The 17,740-nt window shown below is 36.5% G+C and overlaps 2 protein-coding genes and 1 long non-coding RNA gene across 11 annotated transcripts; all 3 read right to left on the bottom strand.

Annotated features, from left to right (window-relative positions):
- Nucleotides 1-396: 396 nt before the first annotated feature.
- LOC121974377 lies at nt 397-5,407 on the bottom strand. 9 transcript variants are annotated; one of them, XR_006109995.1, is made up of 7 exons: nt 3,580-5,396; nt 2,996-3,495; nt 1,789-1,840; nt 1,495-1,540; nt 1,077-1,223; nt 870-947; nt 397-743 (listed from the first exon to the last, which is right to left on the bottom strand). It is a non-coding gene; the product is annotated as an uncharacterized LOC121974377 (long non-coding RNA). The 9 variants fall into 9 exon arrangements; XR_006109993.1 differs by having other exon boundaries at nt 1,797-3,495; nt 3,580-5,407; XR_006109991.1 differs by having other exon boundaries at nt 1,789-3,495; nt 3,580-5,407.
- A 239-nt stretch (nt 5,408-5,646) lies between these two features.
- Nucleotides 5,647-7,518, bottom strand: LOC121977298 (alpha-humulene 10-hydroxylase-like). The gene is made up of 2 exons (XM_042529888.1): nt 6,544-7,518; nt 5,647-6,415 (listed from the first exon to the last, which is right to left on the bottom strand). The coding sequence occupies exons 1-2, from the start codon at nt 7,453-7,455 to the stop codon at nt 5,795-5,797; spliced, it is 1,533 nt and encodes a 510-aa protein (XP_042385822.1). The 5' UTR covers nt 7,456-7,518; the 3' UTR covers nt 5,647-5,794.
- A 4,392-nt stretch (nt 7,519-11,910) lies between these two features.
- Nucleotides 11,911-17,449, bottom strand: LOC121977238. The gene is made up of 5 exons (XM_042529827.1): nt 15,610-17,449; nt 15,319-15,537; nt 14,922-15,252; nt 14,763-14,850; nt 11,911-12,234 (listed from the first exon to the last, which is right to left on the bottom strand). The coding sequence occupies exons 1-5, from the start codon at nt 17,447-17,449 to the stop codon at nt 11,911-11,913; spliced, it is 2,802 nt and encodes a 933-aa protein (XP_042385761.1).
- Between the last annotated feature and the right edge of the window lie 291 nt (nt 17,450-17,740).

The following is a 17,740-nucleotide window of genomic DNA, read 5'->3' on the forward strand; positions in this document are numbered from 1 at the left end:
TCACTTTCTACAGCGCACATTGCAAGCTGCACAATTGAAAGCTGTTGAAAGTTCTAGGTTATTGGCAGCGTGCAATGCATGCCGTGGATATTATTATCCGCAGCGCGCAACGCACGCTGCGGAAAATAATATCCGTAGCATGCATTGCACGCTGTGAAAAGTGCCTTGCATGTCACGAATATTATTATCCGTGGCGCGTAACATACACCGCGGAAAATAATATCCACAGCATGCGTTGCATGCCGCGAAAAATAATATCCGCAGCATGCGTTGCGCGCCGCGGTTAAAATACCATATAATTATCACTAATATTGATTTAAAATATGTAATACAAATTTAAAATTTAGATATTATCCCAATTCATACACCACTTAAAATAAAATAAAAATTATAATATAAAATCAAAATATGAATACATAATTTTTATTCATCTAATAATCATTTTACAAAGCTCATCAATTTCTCTAAACAACAATATAAATATTAACATGAACCAAAGAAAGACCCTAAGTCTATTGCTCAGTACAAAAGTTACATAGTTGGAACATCTAGATCTACCGTCGCGGCGATGCTTCCTTTTGCATATGGCGCAAAGCTTCGTGCTGACGACGCACAACCGTGTCATAGTTCAGAAACCCCATGAACCAGAATTCATGATTATCGACCTGAATATACTTTTCGACAGAATTTATTTTGTTTGTAGAGGGCACAATTGAAATCAACTGATGCAAGGGAATTACAACCTGCAAATTAACCATGATGAGAGTTTAAGTTAGTAAACTTGATTAAATTAATAAAGCATATATGAGATGAGAAGGAAAATATGAATACTTCATATTAATCGTTAAATCATAGATAAGATTAAGTACATTAAATCGTAAAAGGCCGAGAGCATGGTGATTGACTAGTTGTCGGAGTAGGCAAAGATTCCTCGGCTAGAGAGCATGCTGAGTGCAAAGCATGTTTCCAAAATCAACGGAGACCCAAGAAAAAGAAGGCGAAAATTGTTAATTCTAAACTGATTTATTATGGTTTGGAACTTAGAGAATGTGTGGATTATTAAATGAATTGCTTACCAAATTAATCAGTTCCTCAATAAGAAGAGAGAATATGTTGTTGAAGAGCAACAAGCTAGCTCTAGTAAATGCTTCAAAATGTTCTTTTGTAGCAAATCCCTTTCCTTTAGAAGATGAGATAGTAGCTTCAAAATGATCCTAATTCTCCTGCATAGGTACTCATTTCAAGGTATACAGAACAGAAATAAATATTGCATGCTTACTATTTTTTTTAATTTCTAATAATTCTTTAAGTCAATTTTGTAGCAACAACAACTTCAACTGCTTGTGGTTGAGCACAACAGAAACATATTATAGAGCCACATTATATCAGGTGTGTGAAGCACAATGCAGTGCTACAACCAAGCATGTTTGAAAATTTCAATGTGCTAAACCAATTATGTGGGATAAATGAAAAGAGTAAGTGAAACTTCACTACCTGGATTGGAATGTCATCTGAATCCCGTCTCACAAATTCAAGCAATCTGTATATCCAACAAAAAGGAAATTTGATGAATTTGCCAATCAGCTTGAAATTTTTGTACTAGATATTTTAGACAGATACATGATATCTTCAAAAGAAAGTCAACATAATCTTTCTAATAAAGCATCAAAAACCATGGATTTTGGTTCTACCAGCAGAATGGGCTAAAAAGGCTACCAGGTAAAAAGATAACATAATTTCAAGCTATTTCATGACTTGTTAGTGAAATATAATCAAGGTATAACTCACCGACGCACCAAGAAATCTATTTCATGTATTACGTTATAACCCACCAAGACACCTGTTTCATGCATTAAAATACAAGTCATTTTCATCCCTTTGGATGCTCAAGTGATTTTAGCAATGTGTACACCTTGAATCATGCTTGCATACAGATAGTAAGGGTATTCCAATGCAACTGATGAAACGTACTTACAATAACAATCCAAGCAATTTACTTGTAAACAGTGTTTTCACTAAATCTATAACAATGAGTAGCACAAATCAGGATGAAGCCAAGTGAAGCATAAAATTCTTCTCATTCACATTCCACATCACTTGTGGATGATGTTTGCCATCCCTTTGAATGGAATGAAAGGCTTTATGGAAGAATTGGTAAGCTTAGAGTCATATATTAGCCATCAAAACGAGGAGAGAAAAAATCTCAAAAGAATAACCAATGAATTCTAAAAATTAATCTGACTGTATTTTGAAGAAATTGAAAGTTTATTTGGACAGAACAGAGCAAACAATAGATAATATGTCTTGGATAAATACCAAATCAATGCATTCTAAGACCAATGCATTATCGACTAAAAAGTCATTCCTCAAACATCATTCAAATATAATTTGCAAATATAAGTGAAAGTGTATATGTTAGTGAATCTAGATATATTAGCAAGTATCAAAATTCAAAATATAAGTAAGAATACAAAATATTCTCCAACATATTTACATGTTGAATACAATCACTTACGGGCGAAAGGAAAGGAACGGCTACCTTTTAAATATTCTCCAACATTTAAAAGTACAATATTCAAATATTCAAAAAAGTACAATATCAATGCTCACTGGAAATGCCAAGTAGTATTATAGCCTTGTTATGCATCATAATATGTACTTCTGTCATCATGCATTCTAATCAAACTAGCATTAAGAAGAATTTTTTTCACCACAGCAACATAAAACAAGCAGCTGCCTTGCTTGCTCCTAAGCAAAATACTATGATATATCCATGTTTTGACATAGTATGGAACACTTCGTTTGGCATACTGTTGCCATCAACACACTAGCAAAGTCCTACAGTTTTACTAATAAAAAAACAAATATAATTTTTCAATTTCTTCAGACCAATCTAAATTGATATTATCATTTTGTTATTAATTTGTCACTAAAATGATAATCAGATATTGATAGTCACTAATATAGTTAGGTTAATTTGGAGTTATATGCGTACAAAGTGTAGTCACTGGTTTGATATTGAAGCCTCATTTTCTGGGCATCAACAAGTCTACCACTCCCTGCACCCCTACCCTTACAATTTGTTGTGTCTCACATCGCCGTCCTTTGTTTAATTTGTGCATCCCCATTCCTCCCCGCCTCTTTTGTTGCTATGACATAATCAAACAACATTTTTTATAACCATTAAAACATGTTGATAAGGAGCATGGTCAACAAGCAGATGCATGTATAGCAACAAACGTAATAAATTAAAGCATCTTCCCGTATAAGATTGTAAATACCAGTTTTGGAATTAAGGCAGCAATTGAACTGACTGCAAAGGATGATAAAGCACCTAAACCAACTAATGTGTTCATGTTAGGTGAACCCATGAACAAACTTCTGAAGCCATCAAAGATTCGCGCCCGTAACTCAGTTTCGCTGAGTAACTGATTAAGTGATTGTATTCAACATGTAATTGACGGTGCTAATCCCTGAGTGGCGGAGGAAGCTAGGCTGCAGGTAGCATTCTAGTTAGCATTCTAGTTAGCTAATCCCTGAGTGGATTGCCGCAACGAGAGGAAGAAAGGGTTACATCACCGTTCAAGTAGCCGTTTGCGAACCGCCTACAAGCGAGTCTAGGCAACGGCTGCATCGCGTAGGTGACTGGTGAAGATCGTGCTACGATGGGAGGAGGCCGTCGACAAGGAGGCAGGCAACAACCGCTCGTTGCCTCACTGGCCACCTCTCGAGCAGCCGACCCTCAACCTTGTCGCCTGCCTCTTTGTCGGCGGCCTCTTTGTCGGCGATGGAAGAAATCATGTTGTGCTGCGGAGAGGAAAGGCGACGTTGCGGGAAGGGAAAGCTTAGGTTAACAAGAAAAATAAAGGTGCGGGATCGTGATGAGATACGGCGTCGGACACGATTAAATCCCAAAACTTTTAAGATTATTAACAGCGTGCTGTAGAGGACGTGCCGCGAAAAGTTACATAAAACTTTTAACAGCATATTTGTTGTGTATGCTGTTAAAATTTTAATTTATAATATTTTTAATAGTATATTTTGTATGTTTTTAAAATTTTAATTTTTAAAATTTGTAATAGTTTTAATAGCATGTAAAAAGTATGTTGTTAATATTTATTTTTAACAGCGTGTAATTTTTTGCACGCTGTTATTTGTATAAATATAATACTATTCGCAACGTACTTGATTGGGTGAGCCGTAAAAACTAGTATTAACGACACGTCTTAATTGTGCGCCGTTGATGACGTGCTGTAGAAAGTCATTTTTGTTGTAGTGTGCATGTAAAGTGAGTACAATAACATACCTTGGCCCAAGGGGGCGTCCATAGGTGGATCGGTGAACTGGTCGGGATGTTACTTGAGTTGTCGTGACCCGGAAGAGTAGATGACTCTGAGCAGGATAAAGAGCTAGATCTGACAGCACCTAGTTAAGCGCAGTCTGAATTCAGAAGACGACATGCAGGCCGGAACCTAGCCGTGCCACGCTGGCCGGGATATGACATCGGCGCGCAAGCCGAGATATGAGATCGACACGTAGACCGAGATATGAGATGAGTACATAGGCCAAGATAGGACATCATCATGCAGTCCGGGATAGGACATTGGCACACAGTCCGGGATTTAACAACAACTCGAAGGCTAGACACAAAGCAGACAGTCCGGAATACAACCATGGCTTGTAGGCCGGAACATAATAATGATGCAAAGACTAGAACACAACGGATGTGGAACACGCTCCGATCTGTCCCGATAGAAAGGGAGAATCGTGGCTAATGAAGTTGGCGATCCAGAGGGCAGCGACGCAGAGCCGACGACCACTAGAGGCGACGGGGCAGTTGCGATTACCAACGAGCGATGAGGGAGGTGGCCAGCGCCCACTAATAGCGGTTTGGGGTGCTTGCTAGAAGCGGTGAGGGAGGCAAAGGTCGCCGGAGGTGGCAGAAACTGAGGCAGCAATGGCCGACGATGGACGAGAAAGGGGTAGGACGAGAGGCGACGGCAAGGCCTCCGACGAAGGCAATAGCTAGCTGGCGTAGGAGATGATGCCTGCAGCCTTGCGACATGAGAAAGGAGGCAACAAAGTGTGCGTGGATTGTCGGCGTGTCGGTGAGGAGGTGAGGCATCGAGAGCTCAACGAGAAGGAGAGATAGGGGCATGCCTCACCGGTGGTAGTGGTTGGTCGCTACGACGAGGAAGAAGAAGAGGATGTCGTGGCTGACGGTGTTTGCCACAACGTCGAGGTGCGTCCATCAGTGTGGGCGTGTGTGCAAGGGCGGGCGATGGTAGTGGCACAAGCGACGTCCGCTTGGATGGACCTAGTGGCTGCCTCGGAAACGAAGCCCCTCCCTTCACGAGTGAACAGTACTCCACAAAAGGGGGCTACCTTCAAATGATCAAAACACCTCTCACTTTTTTTCTCTAATTCCTCCTAGCCCCTAAGATATATCCACATCAATATTAAAGAAAAACCTTGAATATATAGATACGTTAGTGGCTAAGAAGTTCCAAACATCAAAGCCAATTATTTTTATTGAAAAATAATTTGGGGCTTTTTATTTATTAGAATGCTAAATTATAGCATACAAAATTTAAATATTGCTAGATTAGATAACATATAATAAAATAAAAATAGATCCAAATGACAAATCGTCTTAAGACTCAATCAACCTATTATTTATTATCACCCATCACAACCCGATAGCTAGATAGCTTCTGGAGTATTTATAATACAAATGTATGGCTACATGTATAAATAGGTATATAAATATAGAACGCAAAGAGACAAGAGAAGGCTACGGCAGAGGAATTCGTGGGCTGGCAAGCAAGAACAGGGGCGACTTCCTCGGAGCACTCGCACCGGAAATCTCCATCATGTCCAACTCTTCGGCCTTCATTCCGCCCGGAAGCTTCCAGTCGAAATAGAAGAGCAGGTGAGCCAGCCCGACTTCCACGGACGACAGCCCAAACGTCATGCCGGGGCATATCCTTCGCCCCGCGCCGAACGGCACAAACTCAAAGTTGAATCCCCGAAAATCGACCGAGCCGTCGGCGAATCTCTCCGGCTTGAACCTCTCGGCGTCGCCGCCCCAGTAGCGCTCGTCCCTGCCCAAAGCCCACGCGTTGATGAGCAGGCGAGCCCCCGTCGGCACTCGGTAACCTACGACCTCGCACTCCTCCTTGCACACTCTGGGCAGCAACAGGGGACCCGGAGGATGAAGTCGGAGGGTCTCCTTGATCACTAATTTAAGGTAGTTGAACTTGGCGATGTCATTCTCTTCCAGCTTAGTTTTCCCTTGCATGGCCTCCCTGATCTCCTTTTGAGCTTTCTCCATCACCTCTGGGTTCTTCATTAGCTCCGACATAGCCCACTCGATCACCGTCGACGATGTCTCTGTTCCTCCGAGAAATATTTCCTGAATAATAATGTATACGACCAAATTAAGGATCGATCGATTGGTAAACTAAATTAATTAAGAGGCCAGGTCTCACAACAAAATTAAATGAATAAATTAGCATATTAAATTTGAGGAAGTTAACGTACCAATACGATGGCCTTGATGCTGGTGGATGTTATTGGAAATTCTTGGTCATCTTGGTCCTTGAGCCTCAGAAGAACATCGATGATTAGATCCTCCTCTGAAGGGCCGGCTCTCTCAGCCTGGTGCTGTGAGATGATCTCGTCGAACACCTGGTCGATCTGCCGTCGAACGCGCTGTAGCTTAAATTTCAAGCCGGTCAGGGTGTCCAAGAACTTGAGCGAGGGGAACATGTCGGCCACTGCGAAGCTGGTGACCAAACCCACCCCTTCCTTCACCAGCTGCAGGAACTTCCCCTTCTGCTGGCACTTGTCGCCGAACGCTGCTCTCAACACCAGCGCGTTCGTCATGGACATCACCATCTCGCTAAGATTCAGAGGCGTTTGGCTGAACGATGCGGCGCTTGCGATTTCCGCGGTGAGCTTACGGACCGCATCCTCGCGGATCGTGGCGAAGGACTTGACGCGCCGAGAGTTGAGCAGCTCCATGGCGTAGATCTTCCTCATTTGCTTCCAGTAGCCGCCGTAGGCGGCCATGGCGACGCTGAGGCCGTCGTAGGCCAATATGTTGGCGAAGGTCAAGTCGGATGGCCGGTTGGCGAAGTTGAGGTCGTGACGCTTGATTATCTCCTCCACGGCTTCCACGGAGGAGGCGACGACCAGGTCGACCTGACCGAGCCGGAGAAGCAAGAGCGGGCCATGAACTCGGGAGAGGTGGCGGAGAGTGCGGTGGGGATTGGCACCGGCAAGGTGATGGATGTTTCCGATGAGGGGAAGCTTAGGAGGGCCCGGCGGAAGAGGCGCCAGTACCTTTTGTGCAGGCTTCCTTTGCTTCTTGATCTGCAGTAATGTTAGGATGAAGAGGAAGAAGAGGGAGAGAGTGACGAAGGAGGAGGGAGAAAAGAGATGGGCTTCCATCTTACGTACGCAGTAGATGATAGTTGATATGATCGGTATTACACTAATTAATTAATGTTTGTGTGGATTGATCTATCGCTCTTTCTTCCATGTATTTATAGATGATTTTTCAGGAAAGAGTGATCAGATCGTCATTATCTGTTTTCTCAGTCCATTGAGGCGTTCGTTCGTCCTTTTGGGAAATAAAGAATAAAAAATCTTGCGTCCTCCTCGTTTTAAAATTTTCCAAGTCAAATATTTTAAGCTTCGAATCCATAATAAAGTCAGAAAAGAGAAACACTTAGCTTGGTCAAGTAAATCCAACTTTTAGGATGAAATTTTATACTGATCTTGATTCAGCTAATCAATAAAAAAAAATAGTAAAGGTTTGAATTATGGAAGGTCACTGGAAAATGTTCTGATAGAATTGCAGTTCGTTGATTACTGTTTTTTTTTAAAAAAAAATCATTTCTGAACATGCATGCATCTCTTCTAATTTCATTTCTGAACATACAGTCCTTTGTTAGCTTTTTCCATAAAATATAATTTAAAACTATTTTAGTTTAAAAATTATATGAACATATTAGAAATATTATTAGTAATTTACGAATATGAGAATTAAAGGATAGAAACTCCATTCTATCCCATTTTAAGAAGATTATATATATATATATATATATATATATATATATATATATATATATATGTATATATAAGCTAAATGAACATGGAAGTTCTATTACTTTCAAATACTAGAACTTATGTATACAATTGAACAATGAGAAGAAGAAGATAAAAAATGAATAAAAGAAGAAGAAGAAGATTGTGGACGCTAAATCCATCCGTGAATTATTTTTAAACTAAATAAATAAGAATTTTTATTTCGATTTCTCTATAATAATTCTTTCTTTCATTCGAGCACCACTAAATATATAAAAAAACTAAATGAGCATAAGCAATTGAACAATGAGATATTCTAGAATCATATTTTAGTCCAAATAGTGTCGTAATACTAATATTTATACAATCCAAATTCAAAATATTGTAACTTCTGTGAACATGAAGCTTAGAATTGACATGAATTAAAAAACAGAAAATCCCAGTAAAGTCTCATTAAGAACGTAAGGATCAAAATGGTTGGAAAACGATGGCCTGTAGATGGCTATAGTTTTATATTTTCTGAGTGTTTGAACCTGTAAAATCTTTTAATGTACAGTCAATCCCATGGAATATAATTATATTATCTGGCTGATTATATCAAATTTCATTAACAACGGTCCACCATGGACAACTTTAATTATTTTTCAAACACGGGACACGGCTGCTATATTATTTAAAACCTGACTAATAGAATCGCTGATTCATTTTCTATTAACTTAATTTGTCTGTAGTTGCAATGCAATGAACCATGAATGAGGTAATTAGGTCAAGTACTGCGAACTTTCTATTAACTTTCTTTTAATTTAACTAAAACAATTTATATAAAATATTATTTATATATATATATATTAAATTTAATCAAAATCGTTTTAATATTATTTTATACAAAGTAATTTTAAAATAATGATATTTTGTATGATGTAGCTCCAAAATTAAGTCCATTATGCGCATGGTGTTGTTTTTTTATAAATTTCAAAAGCAGGAAAAAATGGTTATTTATTTTTTAAATAATAACAATAATAATAAATAATTACGTTTATATTTTTATGAGGTCGTATACTGCTGACCGTTTGGATTCTTCGATTACGGCGACTAGATCAATGAAGGGAAGCGCTGTTGAAATTAAACGCTCGTCGCGTCAAATTTGTAAATGGAAAATAAATTCCACGTATGACACGTAGATAATATTAAAAACATACCCCAGCCATAACTGAGTTTGTCATCGTAAATTTATAGAATTAAACCAGGTCAATTCACTTAATATCCTTCCATAGATTTTTTAATTTCACTCTCTATAAATGACGACTCATGTAGGGCATCGATGCCAACGTATAACCTCTTACAGGGATAACAGTAAAAAAAAATGCCTCTGAATATAAGAGTAAGATAGGAATCTTCTGAATTCATTTAGTAAGGAATAAGTTTTTTTTTTCATTCAATATTGTGATTTATGTCTTTTTATAAAGTCTTCAACCAGATAGTAAACTGAAATGAGTCTGAAACGAGTTAATTGTTTTTTTAGTCGAAATTAAGAGTCATCGAAAGACTAGTTTATAATTAATTAGTATATACACATACAGTTCTTCGAAGGATGTGAGACGGCATCGATAATATATATATATATATATATATATAATTCAATAATAAAAAAATAATGCTATTTTATATATAGATATATATATATACACGAATTCAATTTAGGCACCTGAATTAAATCAGATTTTTTTTTATTTATTTTTTTGGAATATATTAATTCAAAATATAGGGTTTAAAATTCTCCCACTCACTACTAAAAAAGGGCTCTTTAACTACGAGATTTCCTGTCGTTAAATGGGTGTTTCCCGTCGTTAAAGGTCATCAACGACGGTATTTAATACCGTAGGAAGTTGTAGCTAAAAGTACTCATCGGGAATTGATTAACGACGGGAAATAACATACCGTCGGTAAAAGTTTTTAACCACGGTATTAACTACCATCGTTAATGACAGTAACGACGGGTTTAAATACTGTCGTTAATGATAGTAACGACGATTATAGTACTGTCGTTAATATAGTAACAACGACAATTATATATATTACAATTTAACACCGTTTAATTATTTAACAACGACCTAGCATACCGTTGTTAATGGCGGGGGTCGGTTTTGCATACCGTCGTTAATGGCAATGACGGTTTTGCATACCGTCGCTAATGACGATGACGATATCACTTATCGGACCTGTCAAAATATATATATATATATATATATATATATATATATATATATATATATATATATATATATATATATATATATATTGATCCGGCGGTAAGAAGGGAGGGCCCACCCTCTGAAGGGTCCCAGCCTAAGGAAGGATGGAGGGCTGGCCCAGCGAATAATGGTCCGAGCGGAGCTATAGATAACCCATCCATGGGCTTGGGTTTCCGACGCCAAGGCAGGAAGATTGAAGGGCCGAGCGGAAGTCCGATCGGGTGGTCCGTTCGGCCAGGATAGAGGCGAGGGTACAAAGGTGGCCGAGCGGCCTATGCGCTCGGCACGGGTTATGGGATGTCAGCAGAAGCATGTCTGATGATTAGGCCGTACACAAGATCACACGATGGAGGATCTTGCCGTCACATCAGGGGAAGGTTGCTACAGTAGTAGTATGGCCTCATGGACGTCTTCCTGACAGATCCATATCTGGGCATGGCCCTTCTGACAGACCCATACCTGGGCATGGTCGAAGGCAGGTGGTTGCTTTGACTGGTGCGCCTAGGCTTCTTCGAGAGGTCTATATAAGGCCTCCATTTCTTCATCGGAGGTACGAGGGTCTCCTACTTAAAAGCCACTTCTTTGCTATTTCCTCGCCTGACTTGAGCGTCGGAGGGCCGTCGCCGGGACACCCCTCCCGGCTCGGTTTTGCTGCAGGTTCGCCGGAGCGCTCAAGGATTCAGCAGGGAGTGCCACGTGCCCAGTGTCCGTTGGCTCCTGGTTCGGACAGGATCATATATATATATATATATATATATATATATATATATATATATATATATATATATATTATAAATTCATTAATGAATGCTAATAAAAACTAAAACATAATATATTAAAACATCATCCGGTAATTCATGATAATTGTTTCTATATCATTAAACTTTATATCACAACGTCTAATTACCATCCAACAAAATTAACATCTATTACATCAAAAATATTCATTTATCTAAAGTCTTCAGTCTGCAAAATGTTGACATTCATAAAAACTTCAAAAAGTCTATTTCCCTTCCAAGCTCCAATACTTATAATAAATATACAAAAAAAAATTAATATCACAATAAAAACTTTAACAGAACTTAGAGTAACTTACCCAATCTACCTTAAAGAACAGTTAATATTGCAATTGCTATATGAAAACAATGGCTAATAGGGCAGATGTAAAGAAAGAAAAGTGTGCAACACATACATATCAGCAATCCAATGTAGGCTATGACATGCATGTGAGTTGGACATAGTTTTTTTTTTTTGTAAAAAAAATCAGTGAGCTTCATTATATTTCGAAAAGTGTTATTTCCTAACATATAAAAGAGATTACATATTCCATAACATTGCAACAAAGTACGAAAAGTGTTTTAAAGAATACCCGTCAATCACTAAGATGAGCCTTCATTCTATTGTTCCTCACCAATTGCTTGTGTGCCTATGAACCTTCATTCTATTGTTCTTCACCAATTGCTTGTGCGCCTATGAAGCATTTACAAATCAAAATGAACAAAACTACTCATTTTGTTTATCAAGTAATAAACAAGAAATAATAAAAAAAATTAAAGTAACTAATTCAACCTTCAATAGTATTTGAAGCCGATGCAGTCACTTGCACATTAGGTGGTAAATTCTTCAGCATCAACTCCTTAAAAGTTTTAAATTCAGATTCCATATTATTCATTTTCTCACGTAGTGTGACATTCTCGTGATGAAGTGCTTGCTTTGACGCAATAGGTCCTCTCACATCTTTAGGCCTCACTCCTCCTCCATGGCCAAAAACATGATCATGTCGTTGAGGTCCAAAACATTTCTCAACAAGTTGAATATTTGACAAGGAAGAATCTTCTCGAACAACCTCACAAATCTCATCCTTCAATAAGTTAAAAGATTTTGAAATCTATGATGAATCAAATATCATGTGAAAAATGAATTAAAATGTTATATGCTCAGATATTTTTCCATTGCATCAAGATCAACAATATGGTCTCCCTTTTTTCGTGTCTCAAAAAACATTGATGCAAAATCTGGAGGTTGTCCATCTTTTCCTCCCTATAAATATTAATAAGACACAATTTTATGTCTAAATTAATATAAAATCCTTATAATATATGTCTTACCATTTCATATGCCAATTGCCTAAAAGGCTTGCTTCATGTTCGATGTGGCATAGATTTCAAGGATCTATTCTGTGTATTTGTTTTACTCATTTTCTGCAAATATATTAATATTAGTATAATTTTATAAAAAAGACATTTAAATTAAAAAAATAATTTATAACATAAAAAAGATGGGATAAGAATAACCTGAAAACTTTCACTTAAAAAATATTCTTTAACCAACCATTCCCAACCTTGTTTATCCATTCCCTTAGGAACATTTTGTAAAGCTTCTTGACGTGTTTTGCATGGTTTTACAAATTTGGAGTTCATCTCACATCTCCAATTCTTCCATAATTGTTGCATATGTTTAAGGGTTGTCTCACGATATAGCTCAATATCATCATTTTTTTAACTTATCCTGAAAATTTTTTGTAAGCATATAATAATGAGATATTTCATATAATAAAAAAACTGATTAGTATTAAATATTTTAAACACATGTTGAAACAATATGACATAACTAGTATGTTAAAAGGGCATAAAATATTTCATATAATAACCATGCAAACATGGTTATTATTTTATTTTGTGAAGATTCAAAACACAAAAATACAATTAAAAGGAACATCATCAGTAAAGGACGAACTTGCAATAAAGGAATATTTCATATGATATGGTTTGAGTCCAATCAATAAACTATGATATGGACACAATTCTATCTACGGTGGCAAAAATAAAGGACTACTTGTCTAGATAATTCCATATATTTGAAATTATATGCCAATATATATCATGATATGATGCATCTAAATCTTAGCTGTAGAAAGTATAAATCACATAGCTTTACAAAAATAACCATAGATAAGTCTCCTATAGAAATGCATCAAATCCATAACTATATAATAGGAACCTACATACATAATGATAGTGACACATTCAAAGAGTACTTCTCCTAAGAATTTTATAGGAAGTATTAAAGATTGGTAAGAGACTCACCGTAACAACAGCCCACATGTGATTTTTAGCATCTTCACCAATTTTATACCACGCAAGAACTCGAATTGGGCATATGTTTCCATCTCTTACAATTATATCCAAATGTCTTGTAAAGGCTTGATGATTAAACCCAACAGCTCGACCCATATAGAAATTTATAAGAAGTTTCTCTCCATTTTTTAATTTACACACAATACCACACTTATTTTTACCTCGCTTGTTCAAATTTTGTTGAGTAGATGATTTGTCTAAACATGAAAACAATTAGTTTAGATTTACATGAAAATGATTTGTCTAAACATGAAAATATTTTTACCACACTATAAATTACTTTTTCATACCTTGGCTAGATTCCATTTGAGCTTGAGAGTCTTCCACATGGTCGACTTATTCAGACGCATATTGCATATCATTATTACATGTGTTCACCAAAGAAGGCTCATGTTCAATTGATCCAGAAACATGATTTTGTCCGGATAATCCTAAATGCCTTGTGATTTTGCCACGTCCTCGAGCTAAAGAACTTGTTGCTATAAATAGCTTTCTCTTAGTACCCAAAGATGAATTTTGAGAGTCCATGATCCTACAACAAATACATTTTTATATTAGTTAAATGAAAAAATAATATAAATGATACATTTAGTAGTTTAAAACACTAACACTTACACAAAGCAAATAAAGATTTATATTATTCTATCCTCAATTTTGATAAGCTTCTGGGATATCGTCTATATTTGTGGCCATTGAATCTCTCTTTGTCAACATATTATATGAGTATCGAGGAGATGTTTTTGTCACTATGTGCCAACCTTTTGAGGTATTATCTATCACATAAAACACTTGTGATGCTTGAGTGGCCAATACAAAAGGTTCATTTGATTTCAAAATCCGTTGACAATTTACACTAACAAATCCATATTTATCCACTTTGATCCCTCTTTCTCCGGAATGCACATCAAACCATTTGCACTTGAAAACCACAATTTGTCTTTCACCAAGAAATTGTAATTCAATAATATGTGATAACACTCCATAATAGTCAATATTTTCTGCACCATAGTTCCCAACAACGAGAATACCACTATTTTGTGTCCTTAGGCCCTAGTGCTCTTCGGTGTGGAATTTATATCCATTGACTTTACAACATACAAATGACTTCCCATACTGTGTAGGCCCACGTTACAAAGAAAGTAGGTCTTCCATTTTTTTGGTTTTGTCATTTTTATGTAACCTCTCGACCTATCAAATTTGAAAAAAAAAATTCTTACTCTCAAGATATAATTTATTAGCGAAAACAAAGACATGTATGTACATTAAAAATCTCACTTACTCTAACTCTGAACCAGTTAATAAATTGTTTGTCACATTCCTCATCGGACAAAACCAAATCACTAGAAGCACGGATTTGCAAGTAGTCACTACATAGGAAATTTAGAGATTAATCGTAATTAAAACAACAATATGGAAGAATAAGTTTATATTTTCATACTTGTAAAATGATTGAACTTCTTCACAATTCTTTAATATGTAGATGTGAGCTCGCTCTTGGTCTACACGATCCAAATTGCATGCTATTCCTGTTGATAACTCTTCAATGGATGAAAATATGGATAAACCATCAGTACTTTCCATACATCCACAATCAGATGTGTCGAAATATCTTGAGCATAAACTGATACACTCATTTGCGATATAACCCTCAGCAATTGATGCCTCTGGATGAGTTTTATTTCGAATATATGATTTAAAAGTACTCAACTTTTGTTCTATTGGATACATCCATCGATATTGATAAGGTCCCCCAAGCATAGCTTCCATTGCTAAATGAATCGGCAAATGTATCATGATGTCAAAAAATGAGGGTGGAAAAATCTTTTCCAACTTACAAAGTGTGATAGGAATTTGTCTTTCAAGTTGTTTCAAGTCTTCCATCTTTAGTGATTTGGAACACAAACTAGAGAAGAACATTGATAGCTCAACAAGAGCTTCATACACTGATTCTGAAAGTAATCCACGTGTTGCAAGAGGAATAAGATATTCTAGTAAGATGTGACAATCATGACTCTTTAAACCTGAAATCTTGTTCTCCCTAACATTTATACAATCTGAAATGTTTGAACAAAAGCCATCAGGCATTTTTAATTATTTAAGAAATAAACAAAGCTGATGTTTCTCACTAGAGGACAATGTGTAAGGTGCAGTGGGAAACTCAAGATCATCTCCTATTGCAACAGGATGCAATTCAGGCCTTATATTCAAGAGTTGTAAATAAAGACGTGTTTTATGGTTATCTTTAGTCTTGCCTTTAATATTCATAATTGTTCCAAGAACACTGTCACATATATTTTTCTCAATATGCATCACATCCAAATTATGCCTTAATAACAATGTTTCCCAATATGGTAGCTTAAAGAATATACTCTTCTTATTCCAATTATCACCTCGTTTGTCATGAGATATTTTTGTCTTTCTAGTAGTATCCTTACTTAAGATTATGCCTTCCAAATCCTGGACTTGACTTAAAATATCTTTTCCAGAAAATGATTTAGGCGGCAATCTCATTTCAACTGTACCATCAAAGGAATTCTTATCCTTGCGCCATTTGTGGTTCAATGGGAGATAACGTCGATGGCCCATATAACACTCTTTGCCACCATTTGTCAATCTCATTGAGCAAGTATCCTTATTACAACAAGGACATGCTAACTTTCCTTTTGTACTCCATCCAGATAAATTTGCGTATGCTGGGAAGTCATTAATTGTCCACAACAAAGCAGCACGTAAAGTAAAATTTTGAGAAGTTGATGTATCAAAAGTTTCTACTCCAGTGTGCCACAACTCAATCAATTCATCGATCAACGATTGCAAATAGATATCAATTGCATCTCCACTACTCTCTGGACTAGGAATTAACATGGATAAAATGAAGTTAGACAAGTTCATACACATCGATGGTGGTAAATTATAAGGAATAAGGATCACAGGCCAAATGCTATATGTTGTTTTTGCATTTGCAAATGGTTGAAACCCATCACTTGCGAGACCAAGTCTTACATTGCGAGTCTCTGAGGAGAAATCTTTATATCTTTCATCAAATGATTTCCATGTCATAGAATCAGCTGGATGCCTTAAAATTTCATCATCAATCCTTGCATCATTGTGCCATCTCATGTAAGGGGCAGTTTTTGAACACATAAATAACCTTTGCAGCCTTGGTTTTAGTGGGAAATAACGTAATATCTTCTTTGGAATTTTCTTTCCATTAGCTTTGAATTGAGTTCCCCCACTATGCCTTTCCTCCTTCCATCTAGATATTCCACACACTTCACAAAAATCCAAGTTCTTATGGTCTTTCCAAAATAACATACAATTATTTTTACATGCATCAATCTTTTCATAAGAAAGGCCGATATCTCTAATAAACTTTTTAGCATCAAAATATGAATCTGGAAGATCAGAATTTTCTGGTAATATTTCTTCCTTCAACAATTGCAACAACATGCTAAATGATTTATTTGTCCATTGCCCAACATTTTTGAGATGAAGTAACTTTATTAATGCTGACAATTTTGAAACCCTTGATCCTTGGTACAAAGGTTCTTTTGAATCATTTAATAATTTATAAAAAAATTTAGCTTCATCATTTGGTTCCTCACTAATATTAGCATGGTTTGAATCATCATAATGTGGATGTAAACCTCTTAGAAGATCTGCCATGAAGTAATCATTATCATCTACTTCAGTTTCCGAATTGTGTAGTTCCAAATCATCCTCTGGCTTTTCTCCATGATGATACCAAAATCTATAATTTTGAAGTATTCCATAAACAATCAAATGCATTTTAACAGATTCCCTAGACCCAAAATGTGCATTTTCACATTTAACACATGGGCATCGAATTTCATTTTTTGCTCTTGTTCTTTCAAAAGCATAATCTAAAAAATTTTCAATCCCCTGTCCATATGCTTCACCAAGTCGATTATTAATAAGATCCATCCATTTCTTATCGGGTGCCATTCTATATTCAAAAAGGTGGACAAATTTAACTATAAATCATATTCGAAGGATCCCTACTGTAGAAAATGAAGAGGAAATACAAGTAATCATATTCTAAGGATCCCTGCCATAGAAAATGAAGAGAAAATACAAATAATTAGATTCTAAGGTTCTCTGACATAGAAAATGAAGAGAAAATACAAGTAATTAGATTCTAAGGATCACTATGGTAGAAAACGAAGAGAAAAATACAAGTAATCATTCTAAGGATCCCTACCATTGAAATTGAAGAGAAAATAGAAGCGGTAATAG

This window comes from Zingiber officinale, chromosome 4B (assembly GCF_018446385.1).
Source record: "Zingiber officinale cultivar Zhangliang chromosome 4B, Zo_v1.1, whole genome shotgun sequence".
In the NCBI taxonomy this organism is placed as follows: domain Eukaryota; kingdom Viridiplantae; phylum Streptophyta; class Magnoliopsida; order Zingiberales; family Zingiberaceae; genus Zingiber; species Zingiber officinale.

Excerpts from the sequence above, each read along its gene's own strand:
- LOC121977298 (XM_042529888.1), bottom strand. The coding sequence starts at position 7,455 with ATGGAAGCCCATCTCTTTTCTCCCTCCTCCTTCGTCACTCTCTCCCTC. Across the intron at positions 6,416-6,543 it reads GCATCAAGGCCATCGTATTG|GAAATATTTCTCGGAGGAAC; the intron begins GTACGTTAACTT and ends ATTATTATTCAG.
- LOC121977238 (XM_042529827.1), bottom strand. The coding sequence starts at position 17,449 with ATGGCACCCGATAAGAAATGGATGGATCTTATTAATAATCGACTTGGT. Across the intron at positions 14,851-14,921 it reads GAAGTTCAATCATTTTACAA|TGACTACTTGCAAATCCGTG; the intron begins GTATGAAAATAT and ends TTTCCTATGTAG. Across the intron at positions 12,235-14,762 it reads TTAACTGGTTCAGAGTTAGA|ATTTCAAAATCTTTTAACTT; the intron begins GTAAGTGAGATT and ends GATTCATCATAG.